Source organism: Adiantum capillus-veneris, chromosome 12 (genome assembly GCF_014529385.1).
Source record: "Adiantum capillus-veneris isolate H3 chromosome 12, ASM1452938v2, whole genome shotgun sequence".
In the NCBI taxonomy this organism is placed as follows: domain Eukaryota; kingdom Viridiplantae; phylum Streptophyta; class Polypodiopsida; order Polypodiales; family Pteridaceae; genus Adiantum; species Adiantum capillus-veneris.
Window position 1 is genome coordinate 49,398,141 of NC_140942.1, and position 26,125 is coordinate 49,424,265.

The window sequence follows — 26,125 nt, forward strand, 5'->3', positions numbered from 1 at the left end:
TCAAGATGAATATTCCTCAATATAAATGAACTGGGGCACCTACTCTCTCTATACAATGTTAAAACTTTTCTTCTCCCCCCCCCCCCCCCCCCCCCCCCCCCCCCCCCCCCAACCAACCCATAAAGTTTGTAAGTCTGAGCATCGCAATCGAGTGCTCAGTGTTTGATCACGTCACAGCTTGCTTTCCCAACATTTTCAGCCATGGACTCTCCTTACAGAGATTACTCTTCCAATCATGACGTGGACTTGGTCCCATAGGTCGTATTTAACCGTCATGAAATCTCTCCACCTCCCCTCTCTCACCCGTTTTTCAGCAGGTCATAGTGGCAAGTCATTCCTCATTGCATTGTCTGAACCATACTTCGGAAACTAATACTCGTTGGTTTTCATGGAGGAGGGATTCGAGAGAGAGGACGAGAGCGAAAAGCGGGAGATTGGGAAGCTAGCGGTTTGGAGCGTTAGCTCTGCAAAACCCGGGAATGGTGTCGAGCTTCTTCGCGACTCCAACCTCGAGACCTACTGGCAGTAATGCTCTGTCTTGCGTGTATTTTTTGCTTGCCGCGTTTTAATCTGTGGAACCAGGTTAAGAACTTGAGAGAGAGAGAGAGAGAGAGAGAGAGAGAGAGAGAGAGAGCAGTGTTTTTGTAAGACATTTTTCTGTACAGCTAATAAAATTGGGCCATCAAAATCCACTTTTTTTTTTTTTTTGGAGGTTTTTTGGTAAAATCACAACTACGATATGTAACAAATTCTTATTTAACAGGCAAAACCAAAACCTAGCTGGTAACATTTTACAAGTTTTCCAGTGAACACTTAGAAAGAAAGCTTTTAGGGAAAAGGGGGAGAGAGAGAACTTTTAGGGCAACTAACAAAGGGAGAGAACTAACTTCCCTGGCCTTGATTTTTGTAATGATTGTATCTATGGAAAGCAAGTGAAGTTTTCTTATTCCTCTGGTGTCGCTCGCAAATTGCATGTTCTTGATTTAGTACATTCTGATGTTTGCACTATGCCTGTGAATTCACATGGAGGTGCATGGTACTTTGTGTCTTTCAATGATGATCACAGAAGAAAGACATGGGTGTATGTACTAAACAATAAAAGTGATGTACTTGACTCATTCAAAAGGTTTCATGCATTTGTGACCACACAAAAGGGCTTGAAGTTAAAAGCTCTTAGGACGGATAATGGAGGAGAGTATGTAGCACGTGAGTTTAACAGTTTTTGTGAGATATATGGTATTAAGCGAGAATTGACAGCCCCTTATAATCCATCATCTAATGGTGTTGCTGAAAGATATAATCGCACAGTGTAAGGTGCAACGGAAGTGAATGTTGATATTGCTCAAGATGAGTGCTCCAAATTGTGCTCAAGGGTTCCTTTTCCTTACGGAAGGGAGAGCCTTCCGTTCCTTTAGAGAGAGAATGTAATGATCACAAACAAAGTGAATGCTACTGTGAATGAAGACGTTGAGAGAGAGAGAGAGAGAGGAATACGACACCAGACGGTTCTCAAATCCTCCTCCAAGGGCCCCCCTTTCTATGGCGAGAGGTCTATGCTATAGATTGCACAAATCTGGTACAATGGTTTAGATGCAATGGACTTGCCGACGATGTCGACGAGGACGGGCTGAAAACTGAAAACGATAGGGCTGAAATGTTGAAATCTGCAAACTATTGACTTTCAGCTAAATGCTGACACTATGTCGACGAGGATGGCGATGGCGACGACTTAAGGACAATGCACTGAAAATGCAGATGTTGAAATCTCAAAACAACGGGTTGAAACTGTAAACATTGGCTGACTCAACGGTACAATGAGGATCTGTTGCGTGGAGGTGAGATCTGCGAGGCTAGGGGCTAAATCTGCAATGGCTAAGTGTTGAAAACTGAAACGTTGATGTGCTTGGCTGATCTGGCGTCAGAATCTGCAAACACTAGGCTTGATCTGCAAACTGAAAAACGCTAGGCTGATCTGTAGCAAAAACGCTAGCCGCTGCTGTTGGCTGAAAACGCTAGGTTGTCTTCTTCCGATCTTGTTGAGGAGAGAACACTGCAAGTTGCTGGAACTTCTTCTATCTCTTGTGGCTAAAACTGCTAGCGCTAGGTTTCTTTTATAACCCCTTAGCAATTTGACCTACCTACTTTTTCAACCAAAGTCACTTATTAATAAATAAGTGAAACATGTGTATTTTGGGAAAAAGGGTTCTATGCTCTGTAAAATGCTCATGATGGGTACTGAATGTCATGCTAATGATCCTGCTATGTGCAATCAGAGGATATGCAACTACTCTAAGTGCCTGGACATGCACGGCCTGCGCTGTCACGTGCACATCTAACCCTATGTGCATGTGGACAAGCTACTTCATGACAAGGGTTCAATTAGCTTAGCTTAGGAAGTGTTTTGACACTTTTGTGAGTCTGTTCACAGACCGTGCATGTCCAGGCACTTAGAGTAGATGCATGTCCTCTGGTTGCGCACAGCATGATCATCAACATTACCATTACATTCCATTAGGAGCATTTTACAGTGCACAGAACCTATTTTTCCTATGTTAGCCATTTTTCACTTATTATTAATAAGTGACTTTGTTGGGAAACTGGGTAGGGCAAATTGGCTAAGGATATATACATAGTTACATGGGATGGCGGGTCGGGGTCGGGAACGAGGTCGGGAATGGGGACGGGACGGCAAAAGTCAGGAAACGGGGACGGGGGTCGGAACGACAAAAAAAAAGAGTTTTTTTGGCATTTTTTGACCTACACACATGCCACACATATAGAGCATCACTTTGACCATAAATTTACACTAACTAGACCAAAGAACACGAGTCATATAGGCTGAAATGTGCTAATAAAACATCGATGATGGATGGATACAAAATGAGAAGTGCATGCCACAAGGGCTCAAGAGTCAAAAAGCCTAAAGGACTTAGGACAAGCCTGAGGCCTCAAGGATAACAAAAAGTACAAAGGGCTATGTAGTAGGTAGAGTCTTAGACTCAAGAGTCTAGACTCGAGAGTCGAGTGATCAATGATCATCAAACTCAAGAAGTGCTCGCCTACTGAATCTCCATATCGTCGTCGTAGTCGAGGTCGTCAGCGACGTATGAGGGCGCGGGAGGCTCGCATTGAGGCTCGAAGTCCTCCTCTAGCTTCTCCAAAAAAGTATCGGCCATAGATGGATTCTCTTGTGCCATCTCCCACTCAGTGAAAGGATCTGCCTTGTGTGTGACGCTCTTTGGCAAGCATGCGCAAGTTAGCGCTCACAAACACCAAATCATTGGCCCTCTGAACCCCAAGGCGATTCCTCTTCTTAGAGGCAATGTGGCTGTACACACTCCATAGTTGCTCCAAGCAACTAGTGGTACATGCTTGGCTAAGGACACGAACAGCCAAGCGTTGCAAATGTGGGCCATCTCCTCCATAGTCCTCCCACCACAAAACCGAGCCAATCTTGTTGCGATCAAGCTGTGCATCTACACATCCATAGGAGCCCTTCTTTTGCCTGTAGTTGAGTAGCTCGTCTCTAATCTTGCGCCTAATGTCACTGCTAGGCTCAAGGCGCTCCAATGCAAGCCGCCATCCTTTGCTCACCTCCTTGTCGGTCTCGTGACGCCTTCCCTGAAACTCAGGGTCAAGCACATAAGCTGCCGCATGAAGTGGAGAGTAGTATCCATTCCACCTTGACTCACACAAGCCATGAATCTCCGCATACTGAACAGGGTCAGGCACAAGCTTCTCAAGTGCCTCTATCATCCGATCGATGGCTTCGTAGACTTTGCCAATGCATGGCTGCAAGCCATCCACCACTCGAAGTAGGTGTAGAATAGGCTTGACCATGGCGTCAAGAGTCCGAGAGTCGATGGTAGGCAATAATTGTGTGGATTCGTGTCCTCCACACAGAATAGTTGTGTAAATCCAACTTCTTCTCCTCAGCAAATTGGGTGAGGGCATAATTGTTGGATGTAGCGTTGGCAGATGCTGACGTAGTCGCAGAAGACGTAGTGGCCCCCTTCGGAGACTGTTGTTGTTGTCCCTTCTGCTTCGGAGTCGACATGTCGTGTGCTCAGAGAGAAGTCTAAAAGGTAAATCGATAAGATCGTAAGTCGTTGATAAAGGTACTGTTCCCAAGGCTGTAGTAGTCCAAGATAACCGCACGGACAACCACCGGATGGTGTCCTAACGAGCAAGGGAGGGTTCAATCTCACAAGAGGTAAAAATTCAGCGTGCTGTCCACCCAAAAAAAACGTTGCAAAGGGTGCTGAAAATGCTGCTGTAATAGAGATTTTCAGCCGTAGAGGGGCTGGAAACAGAGAAAAAGATAGCAAGTAATAATTACCGAAAATGGTGCCGATTGGGTGTAGATACCTGTCCAAGGTGTAGATCTGCAAGTTCCAGGCAGTGTAGAAGACTCTTGGGTGTTCCTTGGCCGCTCCCATAGGTGCATAAGATCAGCGTTTTGTGAAAAACGCCGCAAATCACCAAAAACGCTAGCAAAACATGGAAAAACGCAGCAAGGTCTGCAAAACATAGATCTGTCCAAAAACGCTAGAGTTTGCAAAAACGCTAGCAGATGTTTGGTGCCGATTTGGAAAGCGATGCAAATCAAGGCTACAGATGCAAAAATGCTGTTGTTCTTGCAGAAAACGCTAGGGCTGAAAAAACGTTGATCAGTGTTTTTGTGTTTTGCCATGTCGGAAACCGGCGGAAGTGCTAGCGCTAGCCTCAGGAGGTTTGATCGACGCAGATTCTCCGCTTCTTGGCGACTGATACCATGTGAGAGTGAGCAGCGGAAAGAGTGTGAGCCACACGTGCCGAAAACGCTGGAGGGAGAGAAAACACAAGTGCTCTGCAAACGATGCTCTTAATACACAATCTGTATGACTACAGGACCCTAAGCATTCTATTTATAGAATCTTAGGTTGAGGTAGGGCAAAAATGTGTAACTGGTGCAAAAAACATAAAAGCCCAAAAATGGCTAAAAATGTGTGCACCCAGCCAGGCTCAGAAAATGACCGGCCGGACACGTGCTAAATGTGTCCGCCCATGCAATCTACATGATGTGCGATGGATGGCCAACCCGGGATAATCACTAGCCGTACAAAATGGCGAAGCAACGGTGGTGTAACTCTAACAAACCATGGGTTCAAACGCAGTCATGCAGATCATTGTCTTTACACTAAAAAGGCTCCTGATGGTAGTCTTATTGTGCTAGTCCTATATGTGGATGATATGCTGATTGCAGGCAAGCATAAGGAAACTTTGAATGCTTTGAAAAAGGAGTTAAATCCAGCTTTCTCTATGAAAGATTTGGGTGCAACTGAACATATTTTAGGTATGCGCATTGCAAGGGATAGAAAGAAGCGTCTTTTATTCCTTTCTCAAGACATCAAAAAAGGTGCTTGAGAGATTTAATATGGTTTATGCTAAGCCTCTTGGTATACCGTTACCTCCACACACAAAGCTTAGCAAGCATGGTGTCCATGCTATGAAAAGTATTCCTTATGCATCAGCTTGTGGGCCTTTGATGTATGCCATGGTTGTTGCACGACCGGATATTACTTATGCAGTGAGAGTTGTTAGCAGGTTTATGTCTAACCTTGGCAAACCACATTGGGAGGCAGTGAAAAGCATTTTCAGGTACTTGAAAGGTACACATGACACATGCATATGTTATGGAAAAGGTACATTGTCTGTGCGGGGATTTTGTGATTCGGACATGGCAAGTGATCTTGACACTCGGTTATGTCTTTACATTGGCTGGTGGAGCTATTTCTTAGTGTTCAAGATTGCAAAAGATTGTTGCTTTGAGCACTACAAAGGCTGAATATATATATTTCGGTCACAAAGGCTTCAAAAGAAGCCATTTGGCTTGGCCGTCTTGTGAGGACTTTTGGTCTTCCAGCTCATGCTCCAGTGCTTGGTTTTGATAGTCAGAGTACTGTATACCTTGCCAAGAATGCCATGTTCCATGCTCGTACCAAACACATTGATGTGCCGTATCATTTTATACACCAGGTATTGGATGATGGCCTTGCTACTTTGACAAAGGTTAAAACACAGGATAATCCCGTAGATGTTCTCACTAAGTGTCTTGCTAAGACACAACATCAACATTGCTTACACTTAGTGGGAGTTACTTAAAGGTACCACATCTGGCCTTTAAGTGGGAGGTTGTTGGGTCTAAAGGCCCTCTGGCCACCCTTGTATATATTTTATTATTCTTTGGGTGTGAACTACCTCTAGGGTCACTTAAAAGTGACCCTCATATTTGTACCCATATAACATCAAAATAATGCGTGTGATAATTGGAACATGCTATCCTACCTGAGTACTCTCTCTCTCTCTCTCTCTCTCTCTCTCTCTCTCTCTCTCTCTCTCTCTCTCTCTCTCGTCTGCAGGAAACACTAGCGCTACCCTCTGCCTGCTGCTAGCGCTCCTTCATTTAGGCCCCTTGGTCATGATCTGCAAGTCGGCTCCATTCTTTAATGGCTTGACACGTCAGCGGTTTGTGACTCCGGTCGGGATATTGGATACACCTCAGTTATGCTACCCTCAACTTTTTACCTTAGAAGATTGCCATCCTGAGCAGCAGTTGCCTTGTAGAAAATTGAATTGTAGATCACACTACGTCGAAGGATCCCCATTTGTGAACTGTGAACACATTACGTCCAAACTTTCCAGACAATGAACTTTGAAACACATCCTGTTCATAATCCGACCAACAACAATGGATTGGTGCACTCATCCATAGTGTTTTAGATACGTCTGATTGGTTCCTTGCTAGATGCATGTGCATTGAACTCCGACCCATGGGTTCAAACACTGATAACTTGAACTCCAACACAAGGGTCCAAATTATTTGTAGGGAGCTTCATTTTGCTCCCCTTTGCCGCTCACAAGCCTCTCTCTGGCTGACGCATATGCAACATCGTGGCCATTGTGGCCGCTGCCATGTGTGCCATGCTGATCTCCTCTGTCAGATCTTTAACACGTTATATATCTTGCCTTTGCCTTTGTCCTCTTGTGAGTTCGTGCTTTTGCCTTTGGCTTTGTATTCCTGAGCCAAACAAAGCGTCCTATTGCATTTATAACAACGATTGTCAGACCTTGTGGGTACTGAGGCAGCCAATTGAGTACTGGTACTGCCATCCTTGTCAAGCTTGCCTTTGCCTCCGTCCTCTAGCGAACTCGTGCATTTGCTTTTGGCTTCACAATCTGGAGCCAAACAAAGTGATGGTTTCCTTGCGAACTTTACGAGTGCATAGGATGTTAACTGGGTGATGGGCTATCCATAGCCGATAGTTGGTGTTGGTTGATGGTTGATGTCGAGGGTTCGTGGGAACGTCTGTTGGCTTTACCTTTTCCTTGGCCTTCGAGAGTACAACTGCTAGGCTTTTCAAATTGCAAGCATAAGCACAGCCTCAAAACAGGCCACTCGGGTCAAAATTGTAAAATGCTTGCAAAAGCTTTGTCTTCATGAGCTCTCCACACCATATTGTTAAAACTGGTCGCTGGCTCTTACGCTTCAAAACGCTGTACAAAATGCAGTCCTTGAGCAGGCCGCCATGCCGTCGTAGAGGCGAGCATTTCAAAATGCTATTGAAAAGACTGTCAGCATCTAGGGACGCTGTAGAACTCCACTGCATGTGCTGCCGGCATCTCAAAACGCTGCTTGACCTACTGTCGCAGTCGGGTAGGGCTACGGACAGCCTATCAAAACGCAATGTCTAGGGCATGAAGCGCTGTCGACAAGGACATCCGTCTCCTAGCGTTTTTGCAGTCTACAACGGTGCCGATTAGATGCAAGTTGACCCTCCACCTAGCGTTTTAAAACGCTGACCCTTGGGAGTGCTTCGCAATGCCGACCAAATAAACGCCACCTCCTCAATTGCTTCTTGTTGTTTCTCCTTCTTCGTTTCCTCTCCTTTGTGGTGCCGCTCTCTCCCACACTCAACAATCCTTGCCCTCTGATACCATGTCAAAGTCGACAATGCTCCTAAGCTAATCTGCTTGAGAGAGAGGCCCTAGCAACTTTAATAAATAGTAAAAGGGGCCCAAAAGCTGGCGCCCCCAAAAGCTGTGGCCTTTAAAAGCTCTGCACCCAAAAGCTAGGGTCCAGAGGGCTGCCCCAGAAAACATGAAAATCTGTACGCTATGCCACATCAGCATGCTGCTGCAAAATCCGGGCCAGTCCGGCTGCCAAAGGTTCTATAAGTTGGTGGGGTTAGGTTTTTAAACCCTAACTCCCTTTGTCCCTTGGCCAATCTCTTAAGTTGGGGAAACTGCTGCCATGTCACAAAGTTGTGACATACGAGGTGGTCTATGATATTTCAGGGCCACAGACTCGTTAAAAAAAAATCTGATATTAAGAGTCGACTGCCCCTACGCCAAGAGATCTTTCACACTTTTGTTTGGTTATTTTGAGCTGTATCAGCCTCTACCACCTTGCAGGTGTAGGAGAAGCTGGTTACATAAACTTAAATGTAGGAAGATACATAAAGTCCTACATACGTGCTAACATTACAAACTAGTACATGTATACCAATCTTACACATTTAGTACTCCTGTAAGCACACATGCATTGACAATGGAATATATAGATACAAGCGTATGTACGTACTAACTGCATAGAGTCTGTTTTCGCAACCGCGCCTCCTTGAATCAAGAACCCTGCTTAGGATTGATCAGAAAGCTCCAGTGCTCGTGGCCCCAAGATTGGATGATATTGCCAAGCAACATCGGGTGTGTCATGGAACAGTTTACTAGTTTTTCTCCCTCTCTTCTATTCCCCGTCGACTTGCTCTTTTTGCGCTTGTGCCTGCATTTGTCTTTGCCTTTTTCTTTGAACGAGTGATTGGGAACATGTGTGTGTGTGTGTGGGGGGGGGGGAGTGGTATGTTTGTGCATCAATCTGTCACCAGCGTGTGACTACTATCTATCCTTTTTGTTGATTTCTTTCTTATTATCTATTTACTTTCACTTTTTGGAAACACCCCTCGGGAAATCTAACTGCCCTGTATTGCATAGCTAGTGTGGAACTGTCCAGAGGGAGTCCAGGCCTGAGGGCAAGAGAGCACTAAGGTTGGACAAGGACTATGGTTAGCCAAGTGGGGTCATTGACTAGCCAAAGTGGAATCCTTTGCTACAGAGGCTACATTTCAGTTCTGGATGTGGCCGCAGTGTACAAAGAGGGTCGGATGACCTAGAAAGATACAATGGCAGCATCTCCTAAAATTTAGGGAACTGCTATTTTGGGACCTGAAAATGTCTTCGCGTCATTACGTGCAGTTTGACATGGGGATCATTTTGTTACTCTGTGGCCAAGTCAACAGAGGTTGCAGGTGAGATATTTTTAGACCCGAGGGTCTAAAGCGGGAAAATGCACAAATGAGTGACACTTGGCACTCTGAGGCCAGTTTACTACTTATAGAGAAGGCAAAAACGTGATTTATAGTTGGGAGGCTCATTTTGCAAGTGTCTGTCACAGGTTAAGAGCTATGGAGTGCTTGCTTTCCCTCTTATGCACAGTGCGGTGCCAGGAGTGATGCCCTGCACGCTACGCACTGCCCTCTCTCTCCCCTTTGGCAGTATGTTATGCCCCTCTAGTGGGCTCTTCATTTGACCAATGTACAGTTGTGTGGGTTCATGCGCGATTGCCGAGGCAAGAGCCTCTTGCACAGGTACTGGATTAGCTAGCGGCTAATCCCCCCACAGGTACAGGTGAATTCGGAGAGGTTTCACGCCAGAAATCTCGTCCGATTCAAAGGGCAAGTAGCCCTACAGGTGCGGGAGCTCGAGGACTTGCTAGGGATGCGACCGGCACGCGAAACGGAGCCCGAAACAGTGAATTACAGCCTGCTGTGTATTTTTGCAGGTTTAGGGTTTTGGCCCTAAACGGACCCTAATACCCCCAGGAGGTTCGGGGACGCAAGGGGACCGCTGTACAGGCGATCTGGCGCATTTTCAGGGCTGAAAACAGAGAATTCAGCGTGCTGCAGATTCTCGCCAGGTTTTGCAAAGTGCCCGTATGCGTCGGGAAAGTCGGTCAATGCGTGGGAATACTGACCGTGAAGGGTTCTAGTACAGTTATGCTGTCGAAATCGGGCTGGAACAGTGGAAATTCAGCCGAGTTTGTGCGGGGCAGCTTGTAGGAACCACAGCGTTTATTCCCTCTTTTGAATAATAAAGAAATACCGAAAGGGGCGCCTAAGTTAGGGGCCAATCTGGTGTCCGTCTACTCATACAGGTGCAATCTAGCAGCCTGTATCCCTCTCCCCTTTGTTGTGTCTTGAAAGTACAGGTAAAATAGACGACTAATAATGGGTGAAAGCTAAATCAAGGTTTAAAGTAAAGTCTACCGCCCTTTTTGGATTGAACAGGCCGGTTACATGGTTCCATCGACGGGATTAAATCACTTTTTCCCATAGAAGTGAGCCTTGGTCAGTTTTGGGCTTGAAGACACAGGGGATTATAGACCAGACACAGGGAATTGCAATTATGGCTGACAGACCAGATGATGTGACTGAAGAGGTTTCCTCTTCACAGGGTCAACAGACACATGAAGTGGGTGAGTCGTCAAGACCACCACAGACAGATGACGATATATTCAAGACCCAGTTGGCTACTGCTGTGGCTATGTTCACACAAGTAATGCAGAATCCGAGGTTTTTAGCTTTTCTGCAACCTCCTGTTCCGTCTCAGCAAGTTGGGTCACTGGATCATATTCAAAAGCCTGTTAAGGCTGGAACACAGGTGATTCATACCGCACAGTCAATGGAAACACCTGTACACTTGACGGAGAACATGCAGTCTCCACAACGTATGCCTAAGGTGCAAGAACAGGTGGCTGAGATGCCAGTTTTTCAAGCTGTACCAATTCAGCCCGCCACCTTTCAGCAGCCTATAGCTGGTTCTAATGGGCAGGGAAGCAACTTACAGGCTATGCAACAGGTCTTCCCACCACCTTCAGTACACCCTGGCTATTTTGGAGGTGGATCGGTATTTCAGAGCATGGCTGGTCATGCACCTGGAAATCAGTTTTATACGCCAGGAACAGTGTTTGGGGGTGCTCAAACGATGATGCCTAACCCCATGTATGGTGTCACAGGTATGCAACCAGGGTTTCAAAGCACTCAGGGACAATTTGGGATGCCACAAGCAAATTTTGGTATGGCTGGAATTACAAATCAGCAGCCAAATATGGCATTTCCAGGTCAAGTTAATAGCGGCCAAGGAACACAGATGAACCTTAATAGTGTTCCCATGTTTCAGTCACTTCCATATGACAATTTAACGCCGTTGGAGAGGCCAACTCCGTACAAAGAAGGTGGCAAAGGAGTGTCATTCACGACCTTTACAGGGTTTGATGACAGGAAGAAGGCTCTTTCATTCCTCCAGCAGTTTGATAAGGCCTATGCAGGGGGAAACTTTACAGAGGCTTCAAAGGTCCGCAAGGCAGCCACTTTCTTGACAGGGAATGCGGGACAATGGTGGACAACTTTATTGCTTCAAGGGCAAGCTCCGTCCACATGGATTTACTTCAAGCAGATTTTTGCAGCAGCATGGTTATCTGATGATTTCGAAGCAGATGTCATGACAGAATGGCACCAGCTAAATGCTGCCACTTGCAGAAATCTGGATGATTACAATCGGAAGTTTTGGAAAGCTCTACTTCCAGTAACTTCCTATAGGTTTGTGCCATTGACAGAACAGATAGAAAAATACTGTTGTGGCCTACCCAAAGGATTGAGAAAATACTGCACGAAGACAAAAGTCACTACTTTGACGCAGCTCATCGAGGTAGCAAACACTGGCAATGGTTTGCTCAAGGGAGAAGATTGTGAATTTAACACTGGCGTCAAGGCAGGATCAGGCAAGAAAAATTCAGCCAAGAAGCACGTTCCCAATGAGGCTCCTAAAGGGACTCAGGAGTCGGCCAACGCAGGGAAAGACAAAGCTACGGCTGAATCAGAAAAAGGACCAGCAAAGAAATGGAAAAGACGTTTTCCTCGCAAGTCAGAAGAGCAAAAGAAGGTCCTGAGGACAGAGAACAAATGCTTTATATGTGAGCAGCCTGGCCACATTGCTTACAACTGTCCTACAAAGAAAAGGCCAGCTGATTCTGAAGACAAGGAGGACAGGAAAGGAAAGAAGCCCATGGCTGGTCTAGTGCCAGATATGGTGGGCGACAAGCTAAATTCAGATGCAAGTGAGCTTTGCAGAGCATGGGGAAAGGTTAGGGATCAAACAGTGCTTATCTTCTTTGATCCAGGTGCCAAAGCCAACTTCATTTCCCCAGAATTGGCTTCAAAGTTGGGAATCAGACCTGAAGAGATGGGGTATACAGCAGAGGCAGGTTTGGCATGTCCTGGCCATACAGAGGCTGTCACACCCATCATTGGAAAGTTGCGTCTACATATCCAGTCCTATGTAGATGCTGAAGAATTTTACATCATGCCACTGGACGGATGTGATGTGTTGTTAGGTATTCCTTGGTTATTTCGTGTACAGGGAATCATGGATGCCTACAACAAAAAGATCACTGTACAGAGCAGGGGAAAGACTCACATTCTGGATGTAAAGCTTAAAGGGGAGTCTATTCCTACTGTATCAGCTTCTGCTATTACTTCTGTAATGAAAAAGCATCTTTCTGCGTACTTGGTTTTTGCACGTGAAGTGTCAGATTGTGATGAATCAAATTTATCTGTGCTAGATAAAGAAAGGTCAATGTTTTTACAACAGTATAGTGACTGTTTTTCCGATTCATTACCGTCTCAATTACCGCCAGAGAGACCCGAGGACCATGCGATAGATTTGGTGCCAGGCTGTAGCCCACCAAATAAGCCTCCGTACAGGGTTAGTGCGGCTCAGCAGAAAGAGATAATGGGCCAAGTACAGGAGCTGTTAGAAAAAGGGCTGATTCAGCCCAGTTCATCTCCATTCTGTTCTCCAGTGTTGTTGGTGCAGAAAAAGGATGGCTCATGGCGTATGTGCATCGACTACCGTGCACTGAACAAGAATACCATCAAGAGTAGGTTCCCTATACCTAGAATTGATGATATTATGGACAAATTAGAAGGAGCAGCTATGTTTAGCAGGATAGATCTAAAGAGTGGGTACCATCAGATCCGCATTAGATCAGAGGATGTGTACAAGATTGCTTTTAGAACAACGTTTGGCCTTTACGAATTTTTAGTGATGCCCTTTGGTCTCACAAATGCTCCTGCTACGTTCAATAGGATGATGGACAGAATTTTCCGTCCACACCAGCAGTTTGTTGGTACATTCTTTGATGACATGATAGTCTATTCAAAGAATGAAGAGGAGCATAGGCATCACTTGGCCATTGTGTTCAAAGAGCTACGCAGTCATAGGTTGCTCATCAATGCAAAGAAAAGTGAGTTTTTTCTGGAAGAGATTCACTTTCTGGGACACATTGTCTCAAAGGACGGTGTCAGAATGGATCCTGCAAAAGTCGAAGCGATCAAGTCATGGCCAAATTTGAAGACGGTGCATGATGTCCGAAGCTTTTTGGGACTATGCTCCTATTACAGAAGGTTTATCCGAAATTTCGCTGAGATTGCTTCACCTTTACATGCTCTTCAAAAGAAGGCAGTCACCTTTAGATGGACACAGAAAGAGATTTCAGCTTTTAATCTCTTAAAGGAAAAGATGACTTCAGATCCAGTCATTGTGTTGCCAGATCTTAGGAAGTCATTTGTGGTCCAGTGCGATGCCTGCGGTAGTAGCATTGGTGCTGTGCTAATGCAAGATGGCAGGGTAGTAGCCTATGAGAGCAGAATTTTGCAAGGGCCAGAGATGACCATGCAGGTCTATGAGAAAGAGTTACTGGCTGTGATTCATGCGCTCTTAAGTTGGAAACACTACCTGCTAGGTGCAGATTTCGTTGTCCAAACGGATCATCAGACCTTGCGATACTTCTTGACACAGACAAAGTTATCTGAGAAGCATATGCGATGGGCAAATATCTTGTCCATGTTCCATTTTCAGATTGTGCATGTCGAAGGCAAGAAGAATGTTGTGGCTGATGCCTTGTCAAGGAAGCCACAAATTTCAGCTGTGTCGATTCCTTATCATCATGAACTTGATGATATGAGAGAACAGTATGCAAATGATGAAGATTTTGCAAGGGTCTTCGAGCAACTAATGGATGGACAACGTCATGAACACTATCTTCTTAAAGACGGGTTCATGATGATGCATGGCAGATTGTGTGTCACAAAGCCATTGCGACGCAAAGTTATGGAAGAGAGTCATGTCCCACCGTATGCAGGGCATCGTGGTATCGATGCTACAGTTAAAGCGGTAGAGACATTCTTCTATTGGCCTACATTGAGAAGGGATGTGAATGCCTTTGTGCGAGAATGCCTAATATGCCAAAAGGTCAAGTTTGACAGGCAAAAGGCACCAGGGTTATTGCAACCACTACCTATTCCAGATAAACCATGGGAAAGTATTGCTATGGATTTTATCTTTGATCTTCCGAGAACGCAGACAGGAAACGATGGTATTTGGACCATTATTTGCAGATTCAGCAAACAGGCTCATTTTATTCCTGTCAGGAAGAAGATAAAGCCAGATCAGATGGCACGCTTGTTTATGAGCAATATTTTCAAGTATCATGGCATGCCACAGTCGATTATTAGCGACCGTGATCCACGCATGACTAGTTTGTTCTGGAGAGGCTTGTTTGAGAATATGGGTACCACGCTCAAATTCTCTTCGTCATTTCATCCTCAAACAGATGGGCAGTCAGAAGAGGCAAATTCTACTGTCCTAGATCTGCTGAAGTGCTATGTGTCAGAGCATAAAGGAAAGTGGGAGCAGTATTTGCCATTGGTGGAGTATGCATACAATAATACAGTGCATTCATCAACTGGCAAGGCACCTTTTGAGATAGTTGAAGGTGGCAAGAAAGTTCCTCCCATACTGCATACAAAGGACAAGATATTTGAAGCAGATAAGTATGTTCAGGACATGGATGAAATGTACAAGAAGGTCAAAGTGGCCTTAGAAAGGACTCAGGCAAAGCAAAAGAAAGCAGCTGATCGTCACCGTCGTGAAGTGGTATATTCACTTGGTGATTGGGTGCTTTTACGCTTTGAAAAGGCAAGGTTAAAGAAGATGAAGGGCAAGGAAAGACTATTTCCAAAGCTCAGCATGCGTTACTATGGGCCTTTTCAAGTATGCGACATAATCAGTGATGTTGCATATAGGCTGAAATTGCCTGACAGTTGGAAGATTCACAATGCGTTTCATGTGAGTCTTCTCAGACCCTATGTGGGTGATGTGCCAGAAGATATGCCAGCTGAAGATCAGCCGGAAGTCGAGGAACTTGACGAGATCTTGGTCCCTGAACAGATTTTGGCACACAAAGAAAGGAAAGTGAAAGGCAAGGTTACTAGGCGTTACTTGGTAAAGTTCAGAAACTATCCACCAATGGATGCTAAGTGGATGGAAGAAGGTGAACTTGCAGAGTCACCAACTGTGTTATCACTTTACCTGGAAGCCTTCGATTTGCAACCTACCTTGACCCCTTGAGTTTCAAAGCTAAATGGATTGTCAGTGTGGCAATGGCTTCTGAAACAAATGATGTACATGGTATTTAAAGTGAGCTCAAATCAAATACCTGTTACATGAATGTTAGAGCTGTACAGATTGTCAGTTTGGCAATTGCTCTTATGGAATGTCCAAAAGTTTGATTAGTGCTATAGAAGTGAGTATTTCTTGTCAGTTTGTCAAGGATACAGTGATTGCTTCTATTAAAGAGTACATGTGTAACTGCATTCTTAAACTGTCGGTTTGGGTATGCTCGAAAGTGTTACGGGATCCAACGTGTACTATAAGACAGTGGCAAAATGTGCAGCTACCATTTTGTCATTGGAACGTTAGTGACTCAAAGCAATGGCAGAGTGCGAAGCTACCACTATGTCATTGGGACAGGGTTCACACGCAGGCAATACATGAGTCGACGAGGTGTTGAATACACCAGGGTTGACAATGAGCATGTATGTGTCGTACATGTGTCGACAGGTGTTGAATACATCAATGTTGACTAGGAGCTTGTACGACATAGATGCAAACGAGGACGTTTGAGATTTCAAGAGGGGGGTATGTCACCAGCGTGTGACTACTATCTATCCTTTTTGTTGATTTCTTTCTTATTATCTATTTACTTTCACTTTTTGGAAACACCCCTCGGGAAATCTAACTGCCCTGTATTGCATAGCTAGTGTGGAACTGTCCAGAGGGAGTCCAGGCCTGAGGGCAAGAGAGCACTAAGGTTGGACAAGGACTATGGTTAGCCAAGTGGGGTCATTGACTAGCCAAAGTGGAATCCTTTGCTACAGAGGCTACATTTCAGTTCTGGATGTGGCCGCAGTGTACAAAGAGGGTCGGATGACCTAGAAAGATACAATGGCAGCATCTCCTAAAATTTAGGGAACTGCTATTTTGGGACCTGAAAATGTCTTCGCGTCATTACGTGCAGTTTGACATGGGGATCATTTTGTTACTCTGTGGCCAAGTCAACAGAGGTTGCAGGTGAGATATTTTTAGACCCGAGGGTCTAAAGCGGGAAAATGCACAAATGAGTGACACTTGGCACTCTGAGGCCAGTTTACTACTTATAGAGAAGGCAAAAACGTGATTTATAGTTGGGAGGCTCATTTTGCAAGTGTCTGTCACAGGTTAAGAGCTATGGAGTGCTTGCTTTCCCTCTTATGCACAGTGCGGTGCCAGGAGTGATGCCCTGCACGCTACGCACTGCCCTCTCTCTCCCCTTTGGCAGTATGTTATGCCCCTCTAGTGGGCTCTTCATTTGACCAATGTACAGTTGTGTGGGTTCATGCGCGATTGCCGAGGCAAGAGCCTCTTGCACAGGTACTGGATTAGCTAGCGGCTAATCCCCCCACAGGTACAGGTGAATTCGGAGAGGTTTCACGCCAGAAATCTCGTCCGATTCAAAGGGCAAGTAGCCCTACAGGTGCGGGAGCTCGAGGACTTGCTAGGGATGCGACCGGCACGCGAAACGGAGCCCGAAACAGTGAATTACAGCCTGCTGTGTATTTTTGCAGGTTTAGGGTTTTGGCCCTAAACGGACCCTAATACCCCCAGGAGGTTCGGGGACGCAAGGGGACCGCTGTACAGGCGATCTGGCGCATTTTCAGGGCTGAAAACAGAGAATTCAGCGTGCTGCAGATTCTCGCCAGGTTTTGCAAAGTGCCCGTATGCGTCGGGAAAGTCGGTCAATGCGTGGGAATACTGACCGTGAAGGGTTCTAGTACAGTTATGCTGTCGAAATCGGGCTGGAACAGTGGAAATTCAGCCGAGTTTGTGCGGGGCAGCTTGTAGGAACCACAGCGTTTATTCCCTCTTTTGAATAATAAAGAAATACCGAAAGGGGCGCCTAAGTTAGGGGCCAATCTGGTGTCCGTCTACTCATACAGGTGCAATCTAGCAGCCTGTATCCCTCTCCCCTTTGTTGTGTCTTGAAAGTACAGGTAAAATAGACGACTAATAATGGGTGAAAGCTAAATCAAGGTTTAAAGTAAAGTCTACCGCCCTTTTTGGATTGAACAGGCCGGTTACATAATCTCCTTACTAAATTTACTTGGCTGCTTGGAACAAATGCTGGTAGGACCTGGGTATTTTTCATGCTTCTCTCGTGTGACGACTTCATGTTTATCTTTTCTTTTGCTTATTGCAGGTCTGATGGTGCGCAACCCCACCTTGTGAACATCCAGTTTCAGAAGAAGGTCCGATTGCAGGTTGAAATGCCTCCATAGCTACTTATACAATGCTCAGCCATCATGGTATTGGTTGTTGTTCAAGAAACTGTTTTGGAAGAAATTGATATACGTATTTAGACGCACAATTTCTGCCTAGCAAACATAGTTACTTCTCTTACTTTAGTTCAACATTTCAGCAACTTGCGATTTACGTGGATTACAAGCACGACGAGAGTTACACTCCTAACAAGATATCTGTTCGAGCCGGAAATTCTTTTCACGACTTACGGGTAAGGCTTTACTGGGTAAATAAACATGAGAATGCTGCCATTTTTTGTATTTGACTTTGGTTTTCTGGTTAATCTTGTGAGGCAGGAAATCAAACAGGTTGATCTATTTGAACCTGTTGGATGGGTCCGTGTTTCGTTGTGTCCAAATGATTCCATGTAAGCAAGATTGCAAATAAAAACCCTAATCTTAACATGTTGATGCAATAGTAGGGTGCACACAAAGTGCCTCAACTGTCAGGGCTTGTTTTCTCAATACAAAACCAAAAAATTATAAGGTTTTTTTCGGGGAAGTTCAGATGTCAGCTATTATTCCATTTATTGGGCTTTTTACCATGGTAATGCCTTGTGTGAGTTGGCTGCCAAGAACCTTGTATGTGTGTTGCTTGTTTAGTCCAATGACCTTAGTGCGCTTACACTTCATATTTTAGGCAGTTTGAAGGTCTTTTCGTGGACCTAAGAGATGTTTTTCCATTGTCTCTTTTTCTCAAAGAAAACAGGTCTAAGTATATTCCAAGAGAAGGTGCATAAAGCACAAAAGGTAAATTCTCTCTCAAGGCGGTAGAGTGACGTGACAATAACCAACATGGGAGCATGCTTCCATATCCCCTCGTTTGAAAGAGACTTGATTAGAACTCCATGCGTATAAAAGGTGATCTCTACAATGCTTTCTTGCCGTTGGGGAGACTCAAGAGTTAGAAGGTGGACCGTGGTCCTATTCTCCTCGCTCTCAACAACTTGATGTTGCAATGTGGATGGGAGAAGGATTGTCCTCCCACCCATTCGGCATGTATCCCTTCATACCCACCATCTTCTGGTTGAGAAGATGCCGGGGGGCAGAGAGCTTGAGCCCCAATAAGTGCCTATGTTGACACATCAGCACAGACACCACACCCAGGCACCCACTCTCTCTCTCTCTCTCTCTCTCTCTCTCTCTCTCTAACACACACACACACACACACACACACACACACACACACAGGACAAAACCCTAGAGAAGGATGCACAAGAGTAAAGGCATTGATGACTTCTCTTAAAATGCAGGTCTGCAAACGAGATAGCATAGTCTCTAATACATGAGATTTTACTTTAATGATCCAATATGTGAACATCTAGAAAGAGGTGGGTAAGGTAGGTACTGTTAGATGGCTGAGCTACAATTTTTTTTGTCAATCTCGTCTACCATGACACGAGTAAATATAATGATCACAAGACTATATTGTGAGTTTCGAGTCTTGAGAGGTTAATATTAGTATTCCACCTCAAGCGCAACTTACCCACAACATCGAACATGGGGCCAGCCCTTGCAACAAAACAAAAATAGCTTAAACTTGGGCCTTTACAGGACTAGCCAAAAATGGCCTAGAGTGATGTCGTATTGCTTTGTGTCCACGGTGTGAGTGATGTTTATTCTAACTCAATTTGTGGAGTTTTGGTTGATTTGTATGTCTAATCTGGTGTCCATACAAAAGCTCAAAAGGTTCTTGATTTTGGGTGGAATGGGGGGAACCTTGGGAGATTGCCTCGTGGTAGGGCCAAAATACTATATACATTGTTGTGGGTGTCAGTTTGGCAGCAGGAGTGGTGACAAGGGAAATGGTGTGGGAGAGAGAGAGAGAGAGAGAGAGAGAGAGAGAGAGAGAGAGAGAGAGAGAGAGAGAGAGAGAGAGAGAGAGAGAGAGAGAGAGAGAGATGAGATGAAATGATATATTAACGTCTTCAAAAAGGCCAAAATGACCTATGAGACCATCAGATACAAAGTGGTGAATCTAATACAATGTTTGAAGTATAAGTACAAAAAGTACTGAATGTAAAATGTGAAAAATGAAAAATGAAGTGTGAAATGTGAAATGTAGAATAGGCCCTCAATGACACTCTGGGTGTCGTGCTAGAATGCCTCTGATCATCTGCTGGAGTCTCCGTCGATGGAGTGTGCTCCTGTGTCTCGGTTGTGGTCGTCTCGATCTCCTGAGCTCAGTCGCCCTATCAATGAGGGTGCCTCTGGTATGAATGTGGGTACAACCCTGTGCTGGTGGTTGGTCTCGTGGCTCCCTCGATCCAAAGAAATCTGTGGTCTGTCGCTGTGACTGTCGTACTCCATGTCTCCTCAGCAGACTATCTCTATGTCGATGTAGCTCAAGTAGATATAAGCCAAGGCATCTCTGATCCCGATACCTCATGACTCTATCTAGGGGTCCAAAACCCTCCCTGAATAAGCAATGGAAGCGCCCTCGTATCTCATAATACACAGTGCAGTGGCATATGTAGTGTAGCTCTGTCTCTGGCTCTCTATCGCATAGTTGGCATATCCTAGACTCCGGTGGTACCTTTCTGAATCTACCCGTCTCAATCTCCAGCTGGTGTGAGGATGTGTGAGTCTGACCAATAGCACATCGCAGACCATGAGACAAATGAGTGTCCATGTAGCTCTGACGAATCACAAACCCATCTCCCGAAAGTTGGAGAAGATGCTTTTTGTAGAAAGCCATCTTCGTGCCCAACTCCTGCATCGGCTCTACCCATGTCCTCCTGGTGTCCAACTGTATAAGATCCTGACGAATGAGTCTAGTGATCTCCGTCCATGTGACTGGCAATGAGGGTGCATCCAGGGAATACTGAAAAGGAGGCAGTCTCTCCATGCCTCTGAAACCATGCCTCTGAAACCATGAGGTCATTTGCGCATACCAACATGACGCATCTCCTTGCATCGCTAACTGTTTAGAGGACTCAAGAGCCAATCTAGTATATCTGCCTCTATGTGTATCCCATAGACTGTGCATAAAGGACACTAATCTAGTAAGAGCCTCAATCTCTATAGGAGGAGCGGCTACCTCCGCTCGAATAATCGCATGTGGTACGGAGGCCTTGGCTCTAATCATCCGAGATATCATAAATACCAAGGGTCTCTCCATGCTCCTCCAACTGTCATGATTCACAGATGGTCCCCAAACCTGGACCCCATAAAGCATAGCTGAAGCAACCAAAGTATCAAAGAGCCATAGCTTTGTTTGTGGTTCTTGAAACTGAACCTGCGAACACATCCTCTCTAGCCCTCCCAATGCCGCATAGGCTCTGGACAGTCTAGCCTCTACTGCTCTCCTCAGAGTAAACCTCGGTCCCGTGAATACCACCCCCAGATATGTATATTCATCTGTGTACTCCAGAGTGTCCTGACCATATACAAGTGTAGGTGCTGATCTTAGAGTAAACCTCGGTCCCGTGAATACCACCCCCAGATATGTATATTCATTTGTGTACTCCACAATGTCCTGACCATATACGAGTGTAGGTGCCGATCTGTTGACCCACTGTGGGGTGTTAAACACCATAACCTTGGTTTTACCAAGGTTCACAGATAATCCACTATCCTTTGTAAAGCTGTGCAATGCATCCAACTGTCTCTGCATACCCTCTGGTGACTCTGATATTAACTCAATATCATCAGCATATAATAACAAAGGGATCCATGTCCCTGCTAGCTGAGCGCCTCTGTCGCCCTCTCTGTCAATGTAGTCAGAGACCTCATCTACATACATACCAAATAGTGTAGGGGACAAAGGACACCCCCGTTTCACTCCAATAGTGGAGTGAACAATTTCAGAAATCCCCTCAAGAGTGCGTACCTGGCCAGTCACTGCTGTATAAAGCCATGATCCCCCATATGATCTCTATGGGTACTCCCAACTTCAGTAGCCTGCACATCAATCTGGCCCTCGGCAATGTGTCAAATGCTTTACGAAAGTCCACAAAGCAACAATACTTCCGTCTCCCATGTGCCCGACCCTCCTCAATAATGGCTCTGAGTGTAAGAATATGGTCCAAAGTGGAGAAACCCCTCTTGAATCCAGCCTGTCCTGCTGCTCGTATGCCTTCATTTTCTGCCCATTTACTCAGTTGCTATTCAAGAATGGATGCATACAACCGTGCCAATGTGTGCCCTATCATTATAGTACGGTAGTTCCCTGGCACCGTGGGGTCCCTTGCCTTGAAGAGAGGTACAATAGTAGATAATCTCAAAGACTCGGGTAGTCCCTCACACATGAGACGGTTAAACAACCGCGCAAGAACCTCTGACAGTAAATCTCTAGCATGTATCAAGTGCTCTGCCACCAAACCATCATGATCATATGCTCTCCTAGTCCTCATCCTGTCAATGGCGTTCTTCACCATCTCAGTGGTAAAGAAGGTACTAGTGACTAGACATGGCTCTAGAGGGTTTGGTAATGGTGGTTGCCCAGGTAGTGTATATAATGATGCTGCATACTGACCCCCAATCTCGGGAGAAGTAATCACTGGAGGAGGTGAGTGCTCATGGAAGAGACGCCAGGCCTCACCTGAATCTCGACACAAAAAGAGTTGATACAAATCACGTTCCATCTGGGCTAAAAAGGCCCGCTTCTTCTGTCGCACTAAACGCCGAAGGGCAATCCGAGACTGTCTATATGTAATGACTCCAAGTATAAGCTCGCTCTGAATCTGAACTCTTATCTCTCTGCACTCCTCATCATACCAACTATTCTGAGGCATGTTCCTAGAACGTCTTCTCTTATCTGGTTGAGTGTGTGGGTATGCCTTTGCTGCTGCCCCATGAGAGAGAGAGAGAGAGAGAGAGAGAGAGAGAGAGAGAGAGAGAGAGAGAGAGAGAGAGAGAGAGAGAGAGAGAGAGAGAGAAGAAAGAAAGCTTTATTAACGTCTTCGAAAGGCCGAACTCGACCTATGAGACAATATCATATACATGTGTTGATGCTCTAGGCACCGGGAAAAAAAAAAAAGGTACAAACTGAAATGAGCCTATACTAAGCAAAAAGGTGTGGTAGGGTGGTGCATGTGGTGTACAATGTATAGTGTGGGTCCTCGTGTCGAGGTGTGCTCACGCATCATCAGGCTCAACTAGGGGCTGCAAGGTGATACCACCATGAGATGATAGGGAGGGTATCTAAAAACAAGCAACATATGTAGGGTAGAGAATGTGGTACATCGGTGGTGGCCTGCTCAGGTATCTCTGGAATGCTGGATCCCCTGGTGTTGGTACATGACTCTGCTCTAGATACCGATGGTGTAGAGCTAGTATCCTCGAGATCTCCCTCTGGTGATACCCATGTGTCGTGTATCCTGGGAGCCTCGGTCTCCGACGTGCCCTCTGAGACTCTGCTTGTTGAAGGGTAAGCCCTCTGCTCTGTGTAGGTAGTGTGGGGGGGTCTGGCCCTGCTCGTCGGAAAAACTGTGTGATGGTAGTCTGTGTCCTGCTATCCTGACTCTGGCGTGGCTGTAACAACTGCTCTCGAACCTCTAAAGCCGCAACCAGGAACTAGCCAAACCTCCTCTGCTCTCGGCCTATCATATGCTACTGTAATGAGTCTCCAATGCCATATCTCTCTCTCAGCTCTGTATATGCTGGGCATCTCATGACAAAATGCTCCTCACTCTCCACCTCTGTCTGGCAGATCCGGCATGTACGCTCCTCTCGTGGTATGCCTCTGGCTGTGCCACTCTCAATCTCTAGCTGATGTGATGACACTCGTAGCTGGCCAATGCTGACCCGAAGTCGGTGTGGCATGTACTCCTGCATGTATAATGGAATCTCAATGAATCCCTGCTCTGAGAACCTCAGAAAATGCTCATAGTAATATAGCATTTTAGGAGGTAGGGTGTCTGTGGGCCTGCGCCATGTCCTTTGAATATATGTATGCCATATCTCCTGTCTGATGACCCTATTCCTCTCAGAGCGTGAGAGGGAATAGGTCGGGGCTTGGGTGTCATACTGGAGTGGTGGTAGTCTATCGATATCAAAACCGTGCTGAGCTAGCCAATCTCCTGTCTGGGCATACCATGAGCTAGTGTCCCCTGCCTGTGCCATCTCTCTAGATGCAATGAAGGCTCTATGAGAGATCCTATCTGGATCCATATCTTTGAATCTGTGAAAAAGGCAAACAGTCTGAAAGAGTGCCTCTACCAACATCGGTGGTGCAGCCAGCTTAGCTCTAATAATGTCGTGTGGAACTGATGGCTTGCTGCGAATCATCCTGGAGATCATAATACTCGGTGGCCTCTCTTTCTGTGTCCATACTGAGTCTGCCAGTCCCGGTCTCCAAATGGCCGAGGCATACATGAGTGCAGGTGTGACTAGTGTGTCAAAGAGCCACCCCTTCGTCCGGGGCTCCTGGAAGTGGGCCTGGTGGCACTGTCTCTCCATCATAGCTAGTGATGCGTATCCTCTGGTAAGTCTATCTCTGGCTGCCTGTGTCATGGAGAAGGTCCCTGATGCTGCGGTGAATGTAACCCCCAAATATATATGAGCATGTCACCTCTATATCCCCTCTAGCTACTGCAAATCTACTCTGTCGGTGAATCTGAGCCGATGTATGAAATATGAGAACCTTGGTCTTGCCAAGGTTCACCGTGAGTCCTCTCTGTGAGTAGAAATCATCCAGGGCCTGCAAATGTAGCTGTAGTCCCTCTGCCGTCTCTGACATCAGGACAATATCATCTGCATATATGAGTATGTGTACAGTAGTCCCTGCAATATCCACACCCTCTCCACCCCTGTGCAAGATGAAGTCTACAATCTTGTCAATGTATAGACCAAAGAGTGTAGGTGATAGAGGGCAACCTTGTTTCACACCAATGGTGCTCACAAGGGTGTCAGATAATCCACTCGGGCATCTCACTTTGCCAGATACATGCTCATACAATGCATAGATCCCCCATGCCATCTCCTCTCCAATCCCAAGCGCAGCCAGGCGTCTGAAAAGTCTCTCTCTAGGTACTGTGTCAAATGCTTTGCGGAAGTCCACGTAATCTCCTCTTCCTCACCCATGTCTGGTCGATCAGACAACGAAGGGTGAAGATATGATCAATAGTAGAGAAAGCTCGGCGGAAGCTTGCCTGTCCTGGTGTCCTCATGCCCTCTCCCTCTGCTAGAGAACTGAGCTCCTCTAAAACCGCGCCATATAGTTTGGCCAGTATAGGACCAATCATGATAGTGCGATATGTGCTAGGATCCATGGCATCCGAGGCACGATGGTGTGCTCTGTCCACGACTCTAGGAATCCCTCTGAAAGCGCGCGGTTGAAGAGGTGGGCAATGAGTGGTGCCAATGCATCACAGCCATATATAAGATGCTCTGCCTGTAGGCCTGCCTGATCTCTAGCCCTCCCATGCTGTAGGTGGGATATAGCTTTCTTCACCATGTGGGTGGTGAAGAAAGTAGATGATGTGGGTTGGGTAGCCGATGGCGTAGGTATGGGTGGCTGTCCTGGGATCTCGTATAAGCTCTCAGCATATCTGTGCCATGTCGCTGGGTCTTGAATAGGAGTGGATGGCCTGGGAGGTCTGATCCGACGCCATGCCTCAGCACTATCCTGGCTCATGAGTAATGATAGATGTCCCAATATTGGTGCTCCTCCCACTCCCGTCTTTTACGACGGGTAAGTGTCTGCATCCTGCGTTGAGCCTGGCGATGTGTAATCTCCCCTCTGATCTCCAATATACGTAGGTGTCTGTGTAGATCTCGACATTCGTCGTCGTACCACCTGTTTTGTGGCATAGTGCCAGTGCGTGGAGGGTGTGTGTGTATGCGATGTGGGAAACTTTGAGTGGCTGACTTGTGTAAGATGGATGTAATGTGTGTGGTGAGTGTGTCCAGAGGTGCTGTGGGTCTAAGTGTATAAGGTGCTCATGCAGGTGATGTATATAAACAGGAGTGAGCTCATGAGTGAAAGAAATGGTAGTGTAGCAAGAAGGGAGAATGTAAGATAAGTATGATCCGCCCCTATCGGTGTGCGTGCAACGCTGAAGGAGTGTATAAGCTCTGCTGTCTGGGTAGAGCCCAACAAATAGTCCACTGTGCTCTCTCCCCCACTGTGTGGGAAGCAAGTGAATCCCCCAGAATCTGGCCACCTCGCCATCCTGTTATAAATAACGAGATGGTGCCTGCTGCCAAGCTCAAGAAGGTGTCTGCCATATCCAGTGTTGTCCTGTCCCCCATCTGCAGACACTCTACTCACCCCCATGTCCTCTGCATCAAGTGCCCTCATGATCTCCGGCTGCTCCATATCATAGATCTCACACTGTCGGCTCTGTGTC

General features: G+C 46.0%; 1 protein-coding gene across 1 annotated transcript in view; it reads left to right on the top strand.

Moving 5' to 3' along the window:
• The first annotated feature begins 237 nt into the window (after positions 1 to 237).
• The window catches only part of APC10 (anaphase promoting complex 10), a 39,389-nt gene continuing 13,501 nt past the window's right edge, over positions 238 to 26,125 (top strand). Inside the window, exons 1-4 of the mRNA XM_086525155.1 lie at positions 238 to 525; positions 17,732 to 17,792; positions 17,951 to 18,043; positions 18,129 to 18,199. Coding sequence (XP_086381281.1) covers positions 389 to 525; positions 17,732 to 17,792; positions 17,951 to 18,043; positions 18,129 to 18,199 — 362 coding nt within the window. The 5' untranslated portion in view covers positions 238 to 388. The remainder of the gene's footprint in view (positions 526 to 17,731; positions 17,793 to 17,950; positions 18,044 to 18,128; positions 18,200 to 26,125) is intronic.